Genomic DNA, 17,434 nt, shown 5'->3' with positions numbered 1-17,434 from the left:
AAGTTTCAGGTTTTGGTTTGGACGGGGACGAGGACGAGGCGTGCGGCTAGGAGCGCTGTAACTTTTTTTCTACTGCTCAAATCTCTATAAAAATGTTCTCAAAAAGTTGTTCTTTAAGATAAAGCAAAAAAATTTTTAGATTTTTTGAAAATGAACAAGAGAGAACCTATAGTCGAGTGCCCCGACTATCAGATACCCGACTCAAAGGGAGGAGACAGAAACTGACAAACTTTAACGAAGGCCGATTAAAATCCACATTTCGATAGGTATTGATAAACACAATAAAACGCATTTTACTTCCGAAATATTTAAATTTTAAAATCGTATATAAGCTATTGCGTGGCACCTTTTTGAAACAAACTTGCGCTGCGTAGGAACCCCCAGAATCGCACAAAATGCCAATCTTCTACTTTTATAGTTTCCGAGCCACGCTCACACGGACAACAGACAGACAGACGGACAGACAGACGGACAGACGGACAGACGGACAGACGGACATTTTATTCCCTCCTGATACTCACAAAAAAAAAAAAATATTTTTATAAGGTGGAAACGCTTCCTTCTAGCTGTTTAATTCTTTTGCACAATAAACAAAATGAAACTTCAGGCAGTATTTAAGTTTTACTAGGTGTAACCCCTAAAACAAAAAAATAACAAAATAAACTGCAGCTTATTTCTTACCTTATAAGAACTCAAAAATGAGTTAAATCTTGATTGAATTGGAACATCAATGTAGCACAATTACCTTATAGTTTGGTACTCACATGTATCGATTTGCACTGTGCAATTAAATTTCTCACAGAAACTTAAAACGATACGAGTTTCAGTGCCATCAATGTAGACATTTTTTATATCGGAGTTCCCGCTCACAGCTAAGTCGCGTGCGTTGGCCTTGGTGTTCTGGAGATTAATAAGAAAATAAATTATGTTAAAATTAAATGTACTGTCCACAAAAATTAATTTTCCAATTTAAATAAATGACATTTTTATTTTAAATGCTATCCCTTTTGCTAAAGGTGGGGTAAAAAACAAAAACTATAATCATCGTTTCTGTACTAAGCCTGTTAAATTTATTTATTTGCTTAATACCAGGTTTTAGAAAAATACTAATCAAATGTCTTGGTAAACCCTTCGACAAAGATTCCATTACTATGCTGTTCAGTTTAAGTCCATGTCCAATTTAGATGCAACCGGGTTATAACGACTAGTGAACGCAGCATCAGCAATAATGATCATAACTATTCTTGGGGTCTGCTATTGACAAGTATAAGTAGATTCAGTAACCAGATTGTGCTACGTCGAAACAAATGCAGTAACGCACTTCATCGGAAAAATAAAGCTTTTTAGACTTACTGTGACTCGGGCAGTCACCTCATAACATCTTTGCTAAGTCAAGATTGTCCATCCGAATCTCGTTGCAAAATTGTCTGGGGGCTCATTTCGTTTGCATACCTATACCGTAAGCTCTATTAATTCAGGCCCTCATGGTAGATATCCCACAGCACAACCGCCTTAGTAAAGATCAGGAATTGGTGCAACAAATTTCAAATCATTGGGATGTAGAGAATTCCTTTAAAACAGCTATCCAAAAATATACTGAAGAGAAACATCTCAGGGTGCAACATTACTTGAATAGCCGTAGCTCTCACAGAATATCCGAGCTTCAGCAGCACGCTTATGGTGTTGAGTGGCGTTAAGTCGTGCAGACTAGTGTCTCGCAGACATAGTGTCTCGCAGTGCTAAGTCAGGAGAGAATATGCTTGACATACAGCCCCTGAAAGATCTTCTATTTCAGCTTCATACCTCAAAGCGCTTCCCATATTAAATCTGCCAGGACCCTCCTGGGGCAGAACGTCATGAAAACGAAATCGATTTCTGAAGCAGCAGTTGTCGCGTTCGTGGCAGCGTGTCTTCATTCAAACCCTTCAGAAACGGTCACAGTGAACTCAACCTCAAGCATAAATGTAGGTTGGCCAGCTAGTGATTATTCACGAGGACATTGAACCACCGCAGCAATGGAGCTGAGCACAAGTTACGGCTATCATCCCAAGCAAATACTATTCGATCTCAAAATGGGGCAAGATACCTGGCCTGTTGAATGTTATTGAAATAACCTGAGGTTCTGGCAACAGCCGAAAAATGTTGGGAAAGATTAGCGCTAAGTTCAAATGTCAACCTAAATGTATGCATTGTACAAGCACACATGTGATGGTGGTATTTATCTTTGATTCGCGTTTGTTAATGCATCTTTAATTTCTCTCTCTCCCTAACTCCACAACTGTGGCAAAGATTAAAAGTATAATTTATGAAGTATATCTTGCCTTAAACTGTCCAGAGCTCGTATCTCTAACCATACTTTACCAATAAGGTCAACAAACAGGCCTTTTGAGTGGCAGTGTATTTTCTAATGATCATGAGGCCAAGTTGAACCTTAGCAAAGTTAGCAAAGGAGTTATGCACACGAAATTCTATGTTACGGTGCAGCCGTCTGCATTGGCAACCTCTAACCTGTAGGTCAGTATGTAACTTTTTTTTTTCGGACGTTGATGCACTATGATAGGTAGCCCTTACGCCACTAAGAAGTGCTTGTTACGCGCGGAGCTCTATTCCCCAATTTAAGTCCATAAGATTTTCACAACACCATGTTTGAAAAGCATTTAGGTCCGATTGTAAGTCTGAACTGCTGCAAATTTCGTTATATTGAGGGCATAGAGTTTTTAAAGAGGACTCGTTGAGTCCTACCACTTAGATTAATTCAGATCGATGTTAGAAGATCACATGGAAGCCCTAAAAAGTCTAGGTTTAATAAAAGAAGGTTTAATAAAAGAAGGAAGTGATTTACTGAATAAAACGCTTTACTAAAATCAGTGTAAACTACGTCAGTCTGCATGTTCTTTCTGAAGCCATTTATTACAAAAGACGTTAGCTCCAAGAGGTTTGTCGTCGTAGATCTTCGCCTTATAAATCCATGTTAACATGGAAATATAATTGATCTACAAAGATGTTGCAAGTGGGGTGTAATAACGTGTTCGAAAAGCTCTGGGATGGCGGATAATTTGTAATTACTTGTATTTGATTTATTTCTTTTTTTATGAAGGGGAATAACAAACGAGTCCTGTGAGGAGTCTTAAGCTCCCTCAAATTCCGATGCAGGAGATCGGCTTAGCAACAGCGGGGGAGGCGGGAAAGCCGGAGAAATGAAGGGCATCCAGGTCAAACGGGAAATATTGGGACCTTGGACCCTTATTTGGCCAGGGCAAGGAGGTCATACAGTAAATTGGCGGATTTCGGACCCGCATAAAGAGGACACACCGTGAATGAACGGTACCTCGATGGATCTAGGACTTCGCATGATGGACGCTGGAACTGCAACAATATGACTTTGAGATCGCGAACAGAATGGGCCAGCTGAATATAGTGGCAGACGCACTATCGCGACAGCCACTGCCAGAAACATCTCGACAGATAAAAGCACAAGAACAGCAGAAGGAAACAGGCGAGTGTAACTGGATAAGGGATATGCGGAGCATGATAGCCCAAAATCCCCAAAAATATTCAGACTACATGACGGAAGCCGACCAGCTATATCGCCACATATCTCACAGAGCGGGGAACGAGGATGTCACATCATGGCTGTGCGTGCCAACGGGGTCCAGACGGCTGGTAATGTCGGAGAACCACGACTTGCCGGTCACATGGGCAGTCAGAAGTCAATCGCGAGGGTTGGTGCCAGATACCATTGGCCGGGAATGCACCGCGATATGAGGAAATATGTGTAAAACCGTTGCCTGCGGTATAAGCCAAGCTACAGGCTACAGGCTAGCCACCGTATGCGCAGATTTCGTAGGACCACTGCCCCGCTCCAAACACGGGAATTCTATGCTACTGGTGCTGGTAGATAAGTTCTCCAAGGGTACTGAAATTGTGCCAATGCATAGGGCAACCACGGAAACGCTTGGAAACGCGATCCGTGAGCGGATCCTCGCAAGATACGGCGAACCCAAGGTGCTCATCACGGACAATGGCGTTAAATTCACCAGCAGGGCGTTTAAAAAATTAGGCGTCTGACACCAGTTCACGGCCTCATACACGCCCCAAGAAAACCCGACGGAGAGAGCCTCAGGACGGTGAAAACAATGATCGCCCAGTTCACCGGGCCAGACCAGAGGACTTGGGATGAGAAAAGGGCGGAATTGCAGTTGGCCGTGAGTACGAGCGTGGCAGAGTCCACGGGATATTCGCCAGCTTTGGTCACCCAGGGAAGAGAGCCCAGGTTACCCTGAGCACTGTACGACGAAGAAACAATCGGCAACGGAAGGCAAACTCAAACTCTGGCCGACCTGGTGAGGCGGAACATGGAAAAGGCAGCGCAGGATCAGGCACGCCACTACAATCTACATATACGCCCATGGAAGCCAAATATCGGGGACACAGTCTGGGCGAAGGAACAAAATCTGTCCGAGGCAGCAGAAGGATTCTCGGCGAAATTGGCACCAAAATATGATGGGCCGTTTAAAATACTACATTTTAACTCGCCGGTGATGTGCAATTTGCGGTATGTTAATATAGGCAAGGAAAAAACCGCCCACATTAGACAGTTAAAACCGCAAAGCATTGGTGGCCAGACCAGGGAAGCGAAGTGGTGACTTTTAATTTGGGGAGATGTCTGGGCGGGAAAATTCAAATTCCACGCAGGGAACTGTTTGGGGAACGGGGAACCGTCTGGGAACAGGGAACTGTCCGGTGAACGGGGAACTGTCTTGGAACAGGGAACTGTCTGGGGAACGGGGAACTGTCTGGGGAACAGGGAAACAGTCTGGGGAAATAATCTTTCAAGGAGCTATATGGAAAAGTATTTTGGGGAAACAGTCGCGGGAAAGTTGAAGTCTTTCAAGGAGCTGTACGAGTAAAGTCTTTTAGGAAAACAGTATGGGGACTGTTTGGGGGACATCTAATACGCAATTCAGGCGGGGAATTCGAATAGTCTACACATCAAGGGCGGGGAAAGTCACCGCTTTCATTACGTTTCCAAAGGAAGGGGGAAATTTGAGGAGTCTTAAACTCCCCACAAATCCCGATGCAGGAGATCGGCTTAGCAACAGCGGAGGATGCAAAGCCGGAGAAATGGAGGGCATCCAGGTTAAACGGGAAATATTCGGACCATGGACCCTCATATAGTAAATTGGAGGACTTCGGACCCGCATAAAGAGGACACACCGTGAATAAACCCGGCAGAGAGAAATTTTTTTCGAAAATTTAGATATTAAGAAAAATTGAGAATGGTCTCATTTAAAAAAAAATATTTTATATTCTTAGATCGTAGAGTAAGAATCTGAATAGAGCTTAAATTTGCTCCGACCGCACCTCTGCACTATGGTTTTTTTCGCGTTATTTTTGGCATAAAGTCATTTTTTTTCTGTATCTTCAAATTTTTTTTTATTTTTATTTTTTAAACACCCTAGACAGATAAAAAAATATGTAACTGTAACATATGGAGCAACGAAAAAGATAAGTGAATAAATATGGAAAACGATTATCCAGGTATGTAATACTAAAGTTTACCAATGTTTGTATCGTTGTTATGTGTTTTTGTCCAATTTTTCATGTTGTGTTTATGTGTATTTTTAGAACGAGCTTAACAAGTGTAGTTGTGTTTCGTGGATCAGTACTTTAGCATGGCAAAGTGTTGCAAAAAGTTGTAAACGAGAAACTATTAACCAAAGTGTGCAGATTAATTGGAAACTAATCCTTTTTGTCCGAATCCACACGTTTTCGAAAAAATCCAAATTTTCTAGTACAATATGTGTTCAGTCGTGCTGAGCTGGTTGACATTTGGAGCAACAACAATCGCTCAGGAGACGCCGTACAACAGCACATATTGAGAGTGATCGCACAAAAACATTTAGATAACGAAACCATAAAGTTGATTAAGGAAAAAGTGAAAGGCTTTGTCAGTTATTTAAATAAACACTTGCCTAAATGTAAATCAACCTAGAAAGATTTAAGGAAAGCACGTAAAATGGCTTGGGAAAAGCTTGTTCATAGAAATCACTGGTCATTATGCATTGGCAAAAAAGGGTCGCCCAAAATGTGATTACAAAGCGCTGGTCCTCGTCTGAAAAAAAATTAGCCGCGGATCTTTCAGAGGAGAATAACAACTTATCTCCCTTACTCATACATGCTGCCACAGTTTCAGCTAAAAAATCAAACGAAAAAGACTAGGCTGTTGTTTTAAAAGCAGCTGCGAGTTCTGAAAGCATTAACGAAATAAAAAAGAAGCTTTTTGCGGATGAGCCCAAACAAATGTCATCTGACAGTGCCCTTGCATTTTTAATGGAAAATGGATTTACAAAACGTCAGTATAAAAATATACAACGAAATGCAAAAATGCACGGATGTGATATATACCCGGCATATCCGGCCGTACTTAATTCTAAATTTAAACTCAGGCCAAAAGGAATAGAATATTTTGAAAATAAGGTACTTGTATCATTGCAAAATCTTTTGGATCATACATCATCCCGCATTCTTGAATTGCAACACGAGGTCTTAGAAAAACTTCCCAACGTGGTACATTGCAAGTTATTCTTCAGCTATGAGTTTATACAAACAGAGTTTCCAGATCCACGATAGTCCTTCAATTGACAGTTCACTGTTTGTTACTACAATTGTCCCATTGAAATTGACAAATGAAACGAAACAAATTATTTCGCTCAATAAGACTCCACAATCTGTTAGATTTTGCCGCCCATTGAAGATTGAATTCATTAAAGAAACTACCTCTCTTATATTAAAAGAAAATGAAAATTTGGAGGGGGGTGGGAACGCAGGAATTCGACGGAACATCCGGCAAATATATTTGCGATAAATTTCGAAACGCAAACTAACTTGTCCGGCGTGAATATGCACGCGGGCCTTTGGCCTCCGCGTTGCGCAGAGAAAATAAACCTCGGAAAACGCAACACAGAAGCTTCACTGACCCGAAAGCCCCTCCGCGAAATGCACTAAATCTGACTCCTACCAAGCGGACAACAAGGACCAACGAGGTCACAACGGGTCCCATACCCGCTCCAAGGCAGCCCATCACCTGGACTGCGCGACGGAACCCAGCCCCAGTTCCATCGGAACCCTCGCCACCACCGGTCCCTCCCGACACTACCACGGGAATCACGAAGGCCGAGGTCACCGTCAAGGGAGGCAAGTGCAGCCTCCAGCCACTACCGGATGCCGCCGTGGCCAAGAAAAGGAACCCTTTTCGGGGGTATCTCACGGGTCAGGACCGCTTAGCCAGCACAACGGCAGGAACGTTCCCCGACGACCCGGATACGACACGATTTTCCCCGAGAAGCCCGCAAAGAATCGGGAAGTACCAGCTACTCGACCAGCCGGATACAGAGGACGCTCAGAGGCGCAATTCGTTCCGGAAGCATTGCCCTCACGGAAACCTGGCCACAGTCGCGGAATCCCCGCCAGGATCGCTAGTGTCTGAAGAACCTCTCGACGCAGTAACCCTCCGGTTTCTTCAAGAGGAACTTAGGCATTTCGACCAGCTGCAAGGAACAACGGATATAGCCGAGCACACCATCACCCTTCGGGGAGATAAACCGCTGAAACAGCGGTATTATCCCAAGAACACGGCCATGCAGCGTATCATCAACGGGGCAGGTGGACGTCCACAGCACCGATCCCTCCCCACACGCCCGGCCTACCTCGGTCCCGGCCCCCCCCGGGCGTCCCCCCCCTTCACGCCGGGCCCCGCCCCCTACACATCGGGGCAACGTGGGAGGACCATGCGCGCAATCTGAGGGAAGTCTTCCGGCGCCTTCGAGAAGCGAATCTACGCTTAAATCGGGGTAAGTGCAAATTCTTCCAAAGAAGACTGGTGTATTTCGGTCACCTGATCAGCGAGGAAGTCATCAGGACAGACCCCGACAAAATAGCGGCAATCCAGGGGCTGCATCCCCCGACTAATGTCAAGGAACTTCGCCGCCAACTCGGAATCTTTTTTTTTTTTTTTTTTTTTCGCGCGGAGTCCCACGGCCCACTTACCCGCCCAACCGACCGAGGGGCGCAGCCGTGTATCGTACGGCACGATTCGCGATAAGATAGACGCAAGATAGGAAAATAAAGGTAAAGGTCCGGGGAAAAAAGTAATAGTTAGATCAATCTTGTGCCAATGAAGCAAGTATCAATCGTTTTAGGAGCGGCAGAGAGTCAAGATTTGATATTACAGGAAAAAGTCTATTATAGTCAGAACATTATTCTCTGAAAGGCTCATGCAAGGCATAGTTAGATCTACAATGATTTAAAATTAGGGGAAAATAATTTCTAGTTAATCTACTTGGCACAGAAAAGTTTAGCCGACTTAACAAGTCGGGGCAGTCAATATCACCATGTATAAGGTTATAAATAAAGATAGTACGAAGCATCGTTCTACGGTTGGCTAGGGATGGTAAATTAATCAAAAGAAGTCTACTAGAATAAGAAGGTAAGATAAGGTTTGCATCCCAGTTTAAACGCCGTAAAGCAAAAAGAAGGAAGTTTTTTTGTACAGATTCAATACGACCAATATGTATTCCGTATTGTGGACTCCAGACGGGAGACCCATACTCCAGAATCGGACGGACTAGCGAAATAAATATAGTTTTAGTCAAATAAGGATCATCGAATTCTTTTGACCACCTTTTAATAAATCCAAGCACTCCTCTGGCTTTATTAACCATGGACGAAATGTGATTAGAAAATTTTAGTTTAGGGTCCAAGAGAACGCCAAGATCGTTTACAAGAGTCTATCCAAAGAGCTGCCACTTAACGTGTAAGTCGCGTATATCGGATTGGCCCGATAAAAAGTCATCAGCTTGCACTTGGAACCGTTTAAATTTAGTAAATTAACTCGGCACCAGTTTTGAAAACTATCTAGATCGGATTGCAAGTCTAAATGGCAGGAAATGTCGTTATAATGCAGGCACAACTTAACATCATATGCGTACATAAGTACGCGAGAATGACTTATAATTGATGGAAGATCGTTAATAAATAATGTAAAAAGTAACGGACCCAGATGGCTCCCTTGTGGGACACCGGAGGTAACACGGAGAATTTCAGAAATTGAATTTTTAAAAAGGACCCTTTGTGACCTGCCATTTAGATAACTTGAAATCCATTTAAGCAGATCAACTGGAAAACCTAAAAGGTCAAGTTTTTGAATGAGAAGTAAGTGATTTACAGAGTCATATGCTTTACTAAAGTCAGTGTAAATGACGCCTGTTTGAAAACTACGATTGAAGCCTTTTATCACAAATGTAGTGAGCTCTAGAAGGTTTGTAATTGTGGATCTACGTTTAATAAATCCGTGTTGACACGGAGAAATAATTGATCTGCAAAAGTGCTTAGGAATAGCTGACAACTTAGAAATACCTCTGTAATTACTGGCTTCTAACTTGTTACCTTTTTTGAAAAGAGGAATAACAAATGATTCCTTCCAAATATTTGGGAATTGGGACGTTTCTAGAGATAAGGTAAACAACTTGTGAAGAGGTTTGCACAGGGCCTTAGTGCAATACCTAAGCACGCACCCAGGAATACCATCGGGCCCTGGCGAATAAACAGGCTTAATACGAAGAAGATCCAAAAGAAGAGAGCTTTCTGTTAAAGTGGGACAGAATATGAGGTTTGACTTGGGCATGGTGTAAGAATACGGCTGAGATGAATAATCTAAAGTAGAGTAAGTCGTTTGAAAAAATTGGGCAAATATATCGGCTATTGCCAGATCTGTGGTTCCCGTCATGTTTTCGAACGACAGCGAGGAAGGAAAAGAATTAGATTTACGCTTGGTGTTAACAAAATTATAAAACTGTTTCGGGTCCTGAGAGAACTGGACCTTACAACGGTTTAAGTAACTATTATAACACTGAGCATTAAGCACGGTAAATCTTGACCGAGCACTTAAATATCTAGTAAAAACAGATTGAGAACCGGTATTTTTATATTTCCTAAAAAGTTGACGGATAGTACCACGGAACACAGGAATTAAAAAATGAGTTTATTGCAGTATAAAAAACATTAACTGCATCGGACATATTATTGCATAAGTAAAGATCAGACCAATTAAAGCCAGAAATAAAATTATTAAGCCTCAGAAAGTCTGCCTTGCGAAAACAATGTATTCGTTTGGATTTTTCTGATTTTTCTTCTATAACTCTACCCGTATCAAATGAAAGTTCGATTGTTGGGTGATATGGATCTTCAGGTTGCGTGAGTGGTGCTACTCTGGACAGAAACACACCTTCAGGATTCGATACAAAACACAAATCAAGTAGGCGACCTAATGAATTTCGAACATGGTTTACTTGAGATAGAGATATGTCAAGCAGGCCATCAATAAAATCATGCTGTGCTATAGGTAGTAAGACATTCGATCCATCCTCAGTGGACCAAATAACTCCAGGTATATTAAAATCACCTAGAACTATCAACTGATCCCTATCGGAAAGCTTATTTGCAACGGACTTAATAACGGATAGGTGATTTAAATAATCAGGAAGTTCAGACAACGGCGGAATATAAGAGCAAGTTATGTATATAAAGTTACCAGGAAGCGATAACTTTACACAAATAAATTCAATGGTATTGAATTCATCAAAAAATAACTCCTCAGACGGGAAGTTTGAATCAACTCCAATTAAGACTCCACCTCCCCGTCTAGAGGGACGGTCATACCTATATATTGTGTACTTACCTGGAAAAACTTCGGAGCTAAAGATCTCCGGCTTTAACCAGGTTTCTGTGAACACAATAATATGAGATGCAAAGGAAAGGCTATCAGAATACAATTTAGTGAGTTTGCTACGCAAACCTCTTGCATTCTGATAGGAAAGAAGGAGGCTAGAAGTTAGTTTTTTGAAATCGGTACACTGGCTTGGCCTCGACTAGGAAGTTTTACTCCCACGGACCCCTTCTTCTTTATCTTAGCCCTGAACTCTTTTAAAACCATATTATCCGGCCAAAAGTCGCCCGAGCAAATGGCTTCAAAAAGCTCGTTAGTGACAGTTATCTTGAAAGATGAAGTGTCTCTAGCATAAGAAAACTTAAACTTTTCCACCTTTCCACTATTACAATCGGCTTTAGTTTTGTCTTGTAAATAAGACAATACATCAGAAGATGTTTGATCAGGGAAAGCCGAGAAACGAAAATTTGTTTCTTTAATGGAACCACTGAAAGGGATTTTGGTGGAGCAGACATTGTTTCTGCAAAACCAACTTGAGCCGGTTGTCCGGACTCAGTAGCCCCTTGTGGTGGTGATGCTTCATTCTGAGAGATAGGTGGATCCACTAATTGTGAAACCACTACGGACAAATCGGAATTCTTAGAAGTCCCTGGTTGCATGCATTCTGTAACGGATTGTTCGGATACCGAATCTTTTTTAGCTGCTGATCTTAGCAACATTTGAGGGTTTGCTGAAATCAGCTGCTGATCCGCCGGAATGCTCTGTTGTTCTTTTGATTTCGGTTGCGGGGTGTTCCCCTTTTGCTCCTTACCACCAGCCGCCTTTTTGCGCTTAGGGGACTCTTCTAATAGCTTTCGACTATTAAACTGCGAGTCCAGCGCAGAGAGGAGATCATCAGCTCGGCGAAAACTATCTCTAGCAACTCCGAAACAGCTAATCAGCCCCATCAGGCCGCCTTTAGTTTGGCGCATGAACGATTTCATCTCGTTCGCAACCTCGACACAAGCGTCACAACAAAACTGCAAATTGGGCCCCTTCGAAAGGTCATCACTTGTCCGGCCAGTAAAACCAGCGCACTTGGTGTGCACCATATTTTCACACAGCCAGCAAGTCATATTAGACTGGTCAGCCCTGATTACGAGGCTGCATTTTTTGCAAAATCAGACTAAATTTTTATTATTCATTTTATATTTATTGGGACCACTGTACCAAGAAAGCAAACTGAAATTTATAAACGAGCAGTTATAAGTACCGCAATGGCGCAGAAACTGCACGCTTAGAACTTTCAAAGCAGAGAGAGCAAGAAAGCAGGAGCGTAAATAAGTTAAAGTGCATGCACAAAAGAGAAACAGCGGGGATATAAATAGGATAGAAAACACATATAAGAATTACGAAAAACTAAAACAATTTATTAGTATCAATACAAAGTGCACTCGCGAAGCGAACGGAGTTTAAATTTATGTTTAAATAACCGAAAGAATTTAATGTTGTTTTTATAAAACCCACCGATGGGAATAAACGAAAACAAAATACAAAATTCGAAGCGCAGAAAAAAAACACGACCGTTCACTTTGAAAGTCAAAGACGAATGACGGAATCGCATCCTGGTACAGACGTTTTGTCCCAGACTTTGCCTCCCTCGTACAACCGATGTCGCGACTCCTGAGGAAGGGAGTAAAGTGGACCTGGGAAGAATCCCAACAGCAGGCGTTTGATTCGCTTAAGGCACGACTGACGTCCGCTCCTGTATTGGCCTGCCCAAACTTCAAGTATAAGTTCCAACTTCAGACGGACGCCAGCGACAAAGGACTCGGCGCGGTCCTCACTCAGAATAGTGAGGGCGACGAACGGGTAATCGCCTATGTGAGCCGTCGACTCGAGCGGGCGGAGGAAAATTACTCGGCCACTGAAAGGGAGTGCCTCGCCATTGTGTGGGCCACCCGAAAGTTAAGTTGCTACCTGGAGGGTTACAAGTTCGACGTCATCACGGACCACCTGGCCCTTAAATGGTTGAACTCCATTAATAATCCCACGGGACGTATAGCACGGTGGGCACTGGAACTCCAGCAGTACCAGCTCGACGTACTCTACCGGAAGGGCAAATACAACGTGATCGCCGACGCCCTCTCCCGGCAACCGCTCGGAAGACTCCAGTTACTCGCAGAACTTAAGTGCCACTGCAAATGGGTACGAAAGATGCAGGAGCAGGTCCAAAAACGCCCCGAGAAATTTCCGGACTACTCCCTGGATAATGGACAGCTCTATAGACACATAGGGCATCCCACGGACATCAGAGTAGGCAACCCCTGGAAGCTATGCGTGCCGCGAGAACAGAGTCAACGCGTGCTGGGAGAATGCCACGACCACCCCTCCGCCGGGCACCTAGGCATCCGGAAGACGCTCAGGAGGATCGCCCAGCGTTACTTCTGGCCTGGACTTCATCGGGACGTGGTACGGTACGTTACCAGCTGTCTGACCTGCAAACAGTACAAGGTTAGTCAGTGTAAACCAGCCTGCAAGATGCTCACTCGCCAGCCTACAGAGCCGTTCGCGCTCGTGGACTTCGTTGGACCCCTTCCTCGGACCCGGCGAGGAAACACCATGCTATGCTCTTGGTTTTCATCGATGTATTCTCCAAGTGGGTAGAGCTCATCCCATTGAGGAAAGCCACCTCTGCACAACTGGAGTTCGGATTCCGAGAAAGGATCCTCTCTCGCTTGGGAGCCCCCAGAAGGTTGATTTGCGATAATGGCACGCAATTCACCAGCCGAAGCTTCAGGATGTTCTGCCGGAACAACGGCATTCAACTGGAATACACCGCGCCGTACTCTCCCCAGCAAAATCCGACGGAACGCGCCAACCGCACTATAAAGACCATGATAGCACAATATGTGAACCAGGATCACCGGACGTGGGACCAGCTGCTGCCCGGGATCTCCCTCGCCATCAACACTAGCATCTCAGATAGCACGGGGTTCAGTCCGGCTTACCTAGTACAAGGTCGGGAGCCTAGGTTGCCATGCCTCACCGTTGGACCCGACGGAGCGAGCCAAAAGGCTTCAAGAAGCGTTCCGCACCGCCCTGGAAACCAACCAGGTAGCTTCTCAGGAACAAAGTCGACACTACAACCTGAGGCGACGTGAGTGGCGGCCCCAACTAGGCTCACAGGTGCTAGTCCGCCTTCACCATCTGTCCAAAGCCAGCGAGGGCTTTAACGCGAAACTTGCACCGAAGTACGCGGGCCCGTTTAAGGTGGTGAAATTTCTATCATCAAACGTCGTGCGGCTACAGCAGATAGACGGCCGGAAGAGGCGTACAGCTGGCATAGGCGATTTAAAAGAGTATCATCAGCGTATCAGAGTGTAATCCTTGGGATCCGATGTCGCCCACTGTTCACAATGTCTTAGTACATGGCTACCAAATAATAGACACTTGATTAGTTCCTGTAGGATGCCTTGGGGAACATGCATCAGAGTCCCGAAATAAATTATATAAGAGCGATAGAAGAGGCCACTCTAGAAAATGTAGTCGATTAGACAATATTACAGATGTTTTCAATAGATCCATGGATAGTTCTGATCCGTTGCTGTCCAGAACATATTTAAAAGATCGACTAAATACAATCAAAAAGAAAACCATACCAGCAGAAGTTATATCTCTACTACAAGCACCACATTTGGAAATTAAATGTGAAAATGATGATCCAGATTCCACACAGAATTCGTCCGACGAAGATTTTGAAGAACTGGACGAACTTGAGGTTATTGCTTCAGAAGATGAATACTTTGAACTAGAAGAAAATTGAGTAACTTCTATAGTAAGTAACATAACCAAACTTATTTAAAATTTTGTAAAATGTATCTTTACTTGCAGAATGAAGCACTAATAATGGAGATGAATACTAAAATGTGATCTTGGTTAATTGTTTTTTTTCATTAAATATAAAGAAAATAAGAAATAAAAATGTTTAATGGAGCTTTTTGCATGTCGGCCAGATCGGTTATATGGCAGCTATATGAAATAGTGCCCCAAATCATTTGACACTTGGTAGGTCATCTTGGAAGCTTAAAAAATGTATTCAAACCAAATTTCAATTCAATAGGTTTAAAATTAGAGTTTATATCAAAAAAAAAAAAAAACCATAGTGGATTGGTGCGAAAACTCCCCCTACTATTGCTAGTGCTTCGCACATGTTAGGGGTAGTGAGAAACCGAAGTTAGCTTTGAACATGGCTTTCAGCAGAGCACTATGGTGTTTTTCCCGTTTTTTTTGCCATTAACAGCTTATCGCTGTCCTTGACATGCCACTTCTTAAGCTCAATTCTATATGAGATTTTTAAAACAATCTCGAAAAAGCGGATCCAAGCATGTAAAGGACTGATTCCATATTGAAGAGCGTGTGCCTGACAAGAGTTGGTGCCTGTCAATATGTTTAAGACTTTACCATCTATTAGTGTCATGTGACCAATATACTCGACATATATATTTTTTTCTTTAAATTTATACAAATATATTTGCATGTTGCGAATCTGGGCAAATTTTCATTTTCTTTTAATATAAGAGGGGTAGTTTCCTTAATGAATTCATTCTTCAATGGGCGGCAAAATCTAATAGATTGCGGAGTCTTATTGAGCGAAATAATTTGTTTCGTTTCATTTGTCAATTTCAATGGGAAAATTGTAGTAACAAACAGTGAACTGTCAATTGAAGGACTATCGTGGATCTGGAAACTCTGTTTGTATAAACTCTGGCCGAATGAACCATCATATCCATAGCTGAAGAATAACTTGCAATGTACCACGTTGGGAAGTGTTTCTAAGACCTCGTGTTGCAATTCAAGAATGATGATGATGTATGATGCAAAAGATTTTGCAATGATACAAGTGCCTTATTTTCAAAATATTCTATTCCTTTTGGCCTGAGTTTAAATTTAGAATTAAGTACGGCCGGATATGCCGGGTATATATCACATCCGTGCATTTTTACATTTCGTTGTATATTTATATACTGACGTTTTGTAAATCCATTTTCCATTAAAAATGCAAGGGCACTGTCAGATGACATTTGTTTGGGCTCATCCGCAAAAAGCTTCTTTTTTATTTCGTTAATACTCTCAGAACTCGCAGCTGCTTTTAAAACAACAGCCTAGTCTTTTTCGTTTGATTTTTTAGCTGAAACTGTGGCAGCATGTATGAGTAAGGGAGATAAGTTGTTATTCTCCTCTGAAAGTTCCGCGGCTAATTTTCTTTTCAGACGAGGACCAGCGCTTTCGTAATCACATTTTCGGCGACCCACTTTATTTGCCAATGCATAATGACCAGTGATTTCTATGAACAAACTTTCCCCAAGCCATTTTACGTGCTTTCCCTTAAATCTTTCTAGTGTTGAATTACTTTTAGGCAAGTGTTTACTTCAGTGTTTCACTTTTTCCTTAATCAACTTTATGGTTTCGTTATCTAAATGTTTTTGTGCGATCACTCTCAATATGTGCTGTTGTACGGCGTCTCCTGTGCGATTGTTGTTGCTCCCAATGTCAACCAGCTCAGCACGTCTGAACACATATTGTACTAGAAAATTTGGATTTTTTCGAAAACGTGTGGATTCGGACAAAAAGGATTAGTTTCCCATTAATCTGCACACTTTGGTTAATAGTTTCTCGTTTACAACTTTTTGCAACACTTTGCCATGCTAAAGTTCTGATCCACGAAACACAACTACACTTGTTAAGCTCGTTCTAAAAATACACATAAACAAAACACGATACAGTTGGACAAAAACACATAACAATGACACAAACATTGGTAAACTTTAGTATTACATACCTGGAAAATCGTTTTCCATATATATTCACTTATCTTTTTCGTAAACATTTGCCACAACAAACTATCAAAGTCGCACAATATTTCGAGCCAATTTCATACAAAACAGGTGGTAGATATTCAGCTGACTTTTACAGCTCGCCAGCAGAACAGTGTTGCTCCATATGTTAAAGTTACATATTTTTTTATTTGTCTAGGGTGTTTAAAAATTAAAAATAAAAAAAATTTTAAGATACAGAAAAAAAATTGACTTTATCCCAAAAATAACGCGAAAAAAAACATAGTGCAAACTTAAGGAATAAAAGCGACCAGTGCAGCAATAAGTATTCAAAATGGGACTCGAATGAAGCTCGATTCGAACAAATGAATAACTCTCTTTTATTCCGTTTTTCCACTACGTGGCATCACTGGCAAAATCACTCGAGAGCGCAGGCAGAGCTAATGAAAAAAAAATTGTTTGCGATTTTTTTTGCGCTGTTTTCAGATTATTTTGAGCTTTTTATTTCTTTCTCTCCAGTTAAAAACAGCTTTTTATACCCGTTACTCGTAGATTAAAAGAGTATATTGTATTCGTGCAAAAGTATGTAAGAGGTAGAAGGAAGCGTTTCCGACCCTATAAAGTATATATATTCTTGTTCAGGATCACTAGCCGAGTCGATCTAGCCATGTCCGTCTGTCCGTCTGTGCGTCTGTCCGTCTGTCTGTCCGTCTGTCTGTCTGTCCGTATGAACGCTTAGATCTCGGAAACTATAAAAGCTAGAAGATTGGAATTTTGCATGTAGTTTTTAGGAGTTCCTACGCAGCGCAAGTTTGTTTCAAAATGGTGCCACGCCCCCTCTGACGCCCACAAGCCACAAGCTGTGGCACAGGTTTTATTATATTATGAAAAT

The 17,434-nt window shown here is 42.3% G+C and overlaps 1 protein-coding gene across 1 annotated transcript in view; it reads right to left on the bottom strand.

Annotated features, from left to right (window-relative positions):
- The window catches only part of LOC108037698, a 277,475-nt gene that overhangs the window by 105,759 nt on the left and 154,282 nt on the right, over positions 1–17,434 (bottom strand). Inside the window, exon 3 of the mRNA XM_044459275.1 lies at positions 765–900. Within this exon, the coding sequence (XP_044315210.1) occupies positions 765–900 (136 nt within the window). The remainder of the gene's footprint in view (positions 1–764; positions 901–17,434) is intronic.

Source organism: Drosophila rhopaloa, unplaced genomic scaffold (genome assembly GCF_018152115.1).
Source record: "Drosophila rhopaloa isolate 14029-0021.01 unplaced genomic scaffold, ASM1815211v1 contig_188, whole genome shotgun sequence".
Classification (NCBI taxonomy): Eukaryota; Metazoa; Arthropoda; class Insecta; order Diptera; family Drosophilidae; genus Drosophila; species Drosophila rhopaloa.
The sequence above is the reverse complement of the archived record's forward strand: the minus strand, read 5'-3'. Positions and strand labels throughout refer to the sequence as shown.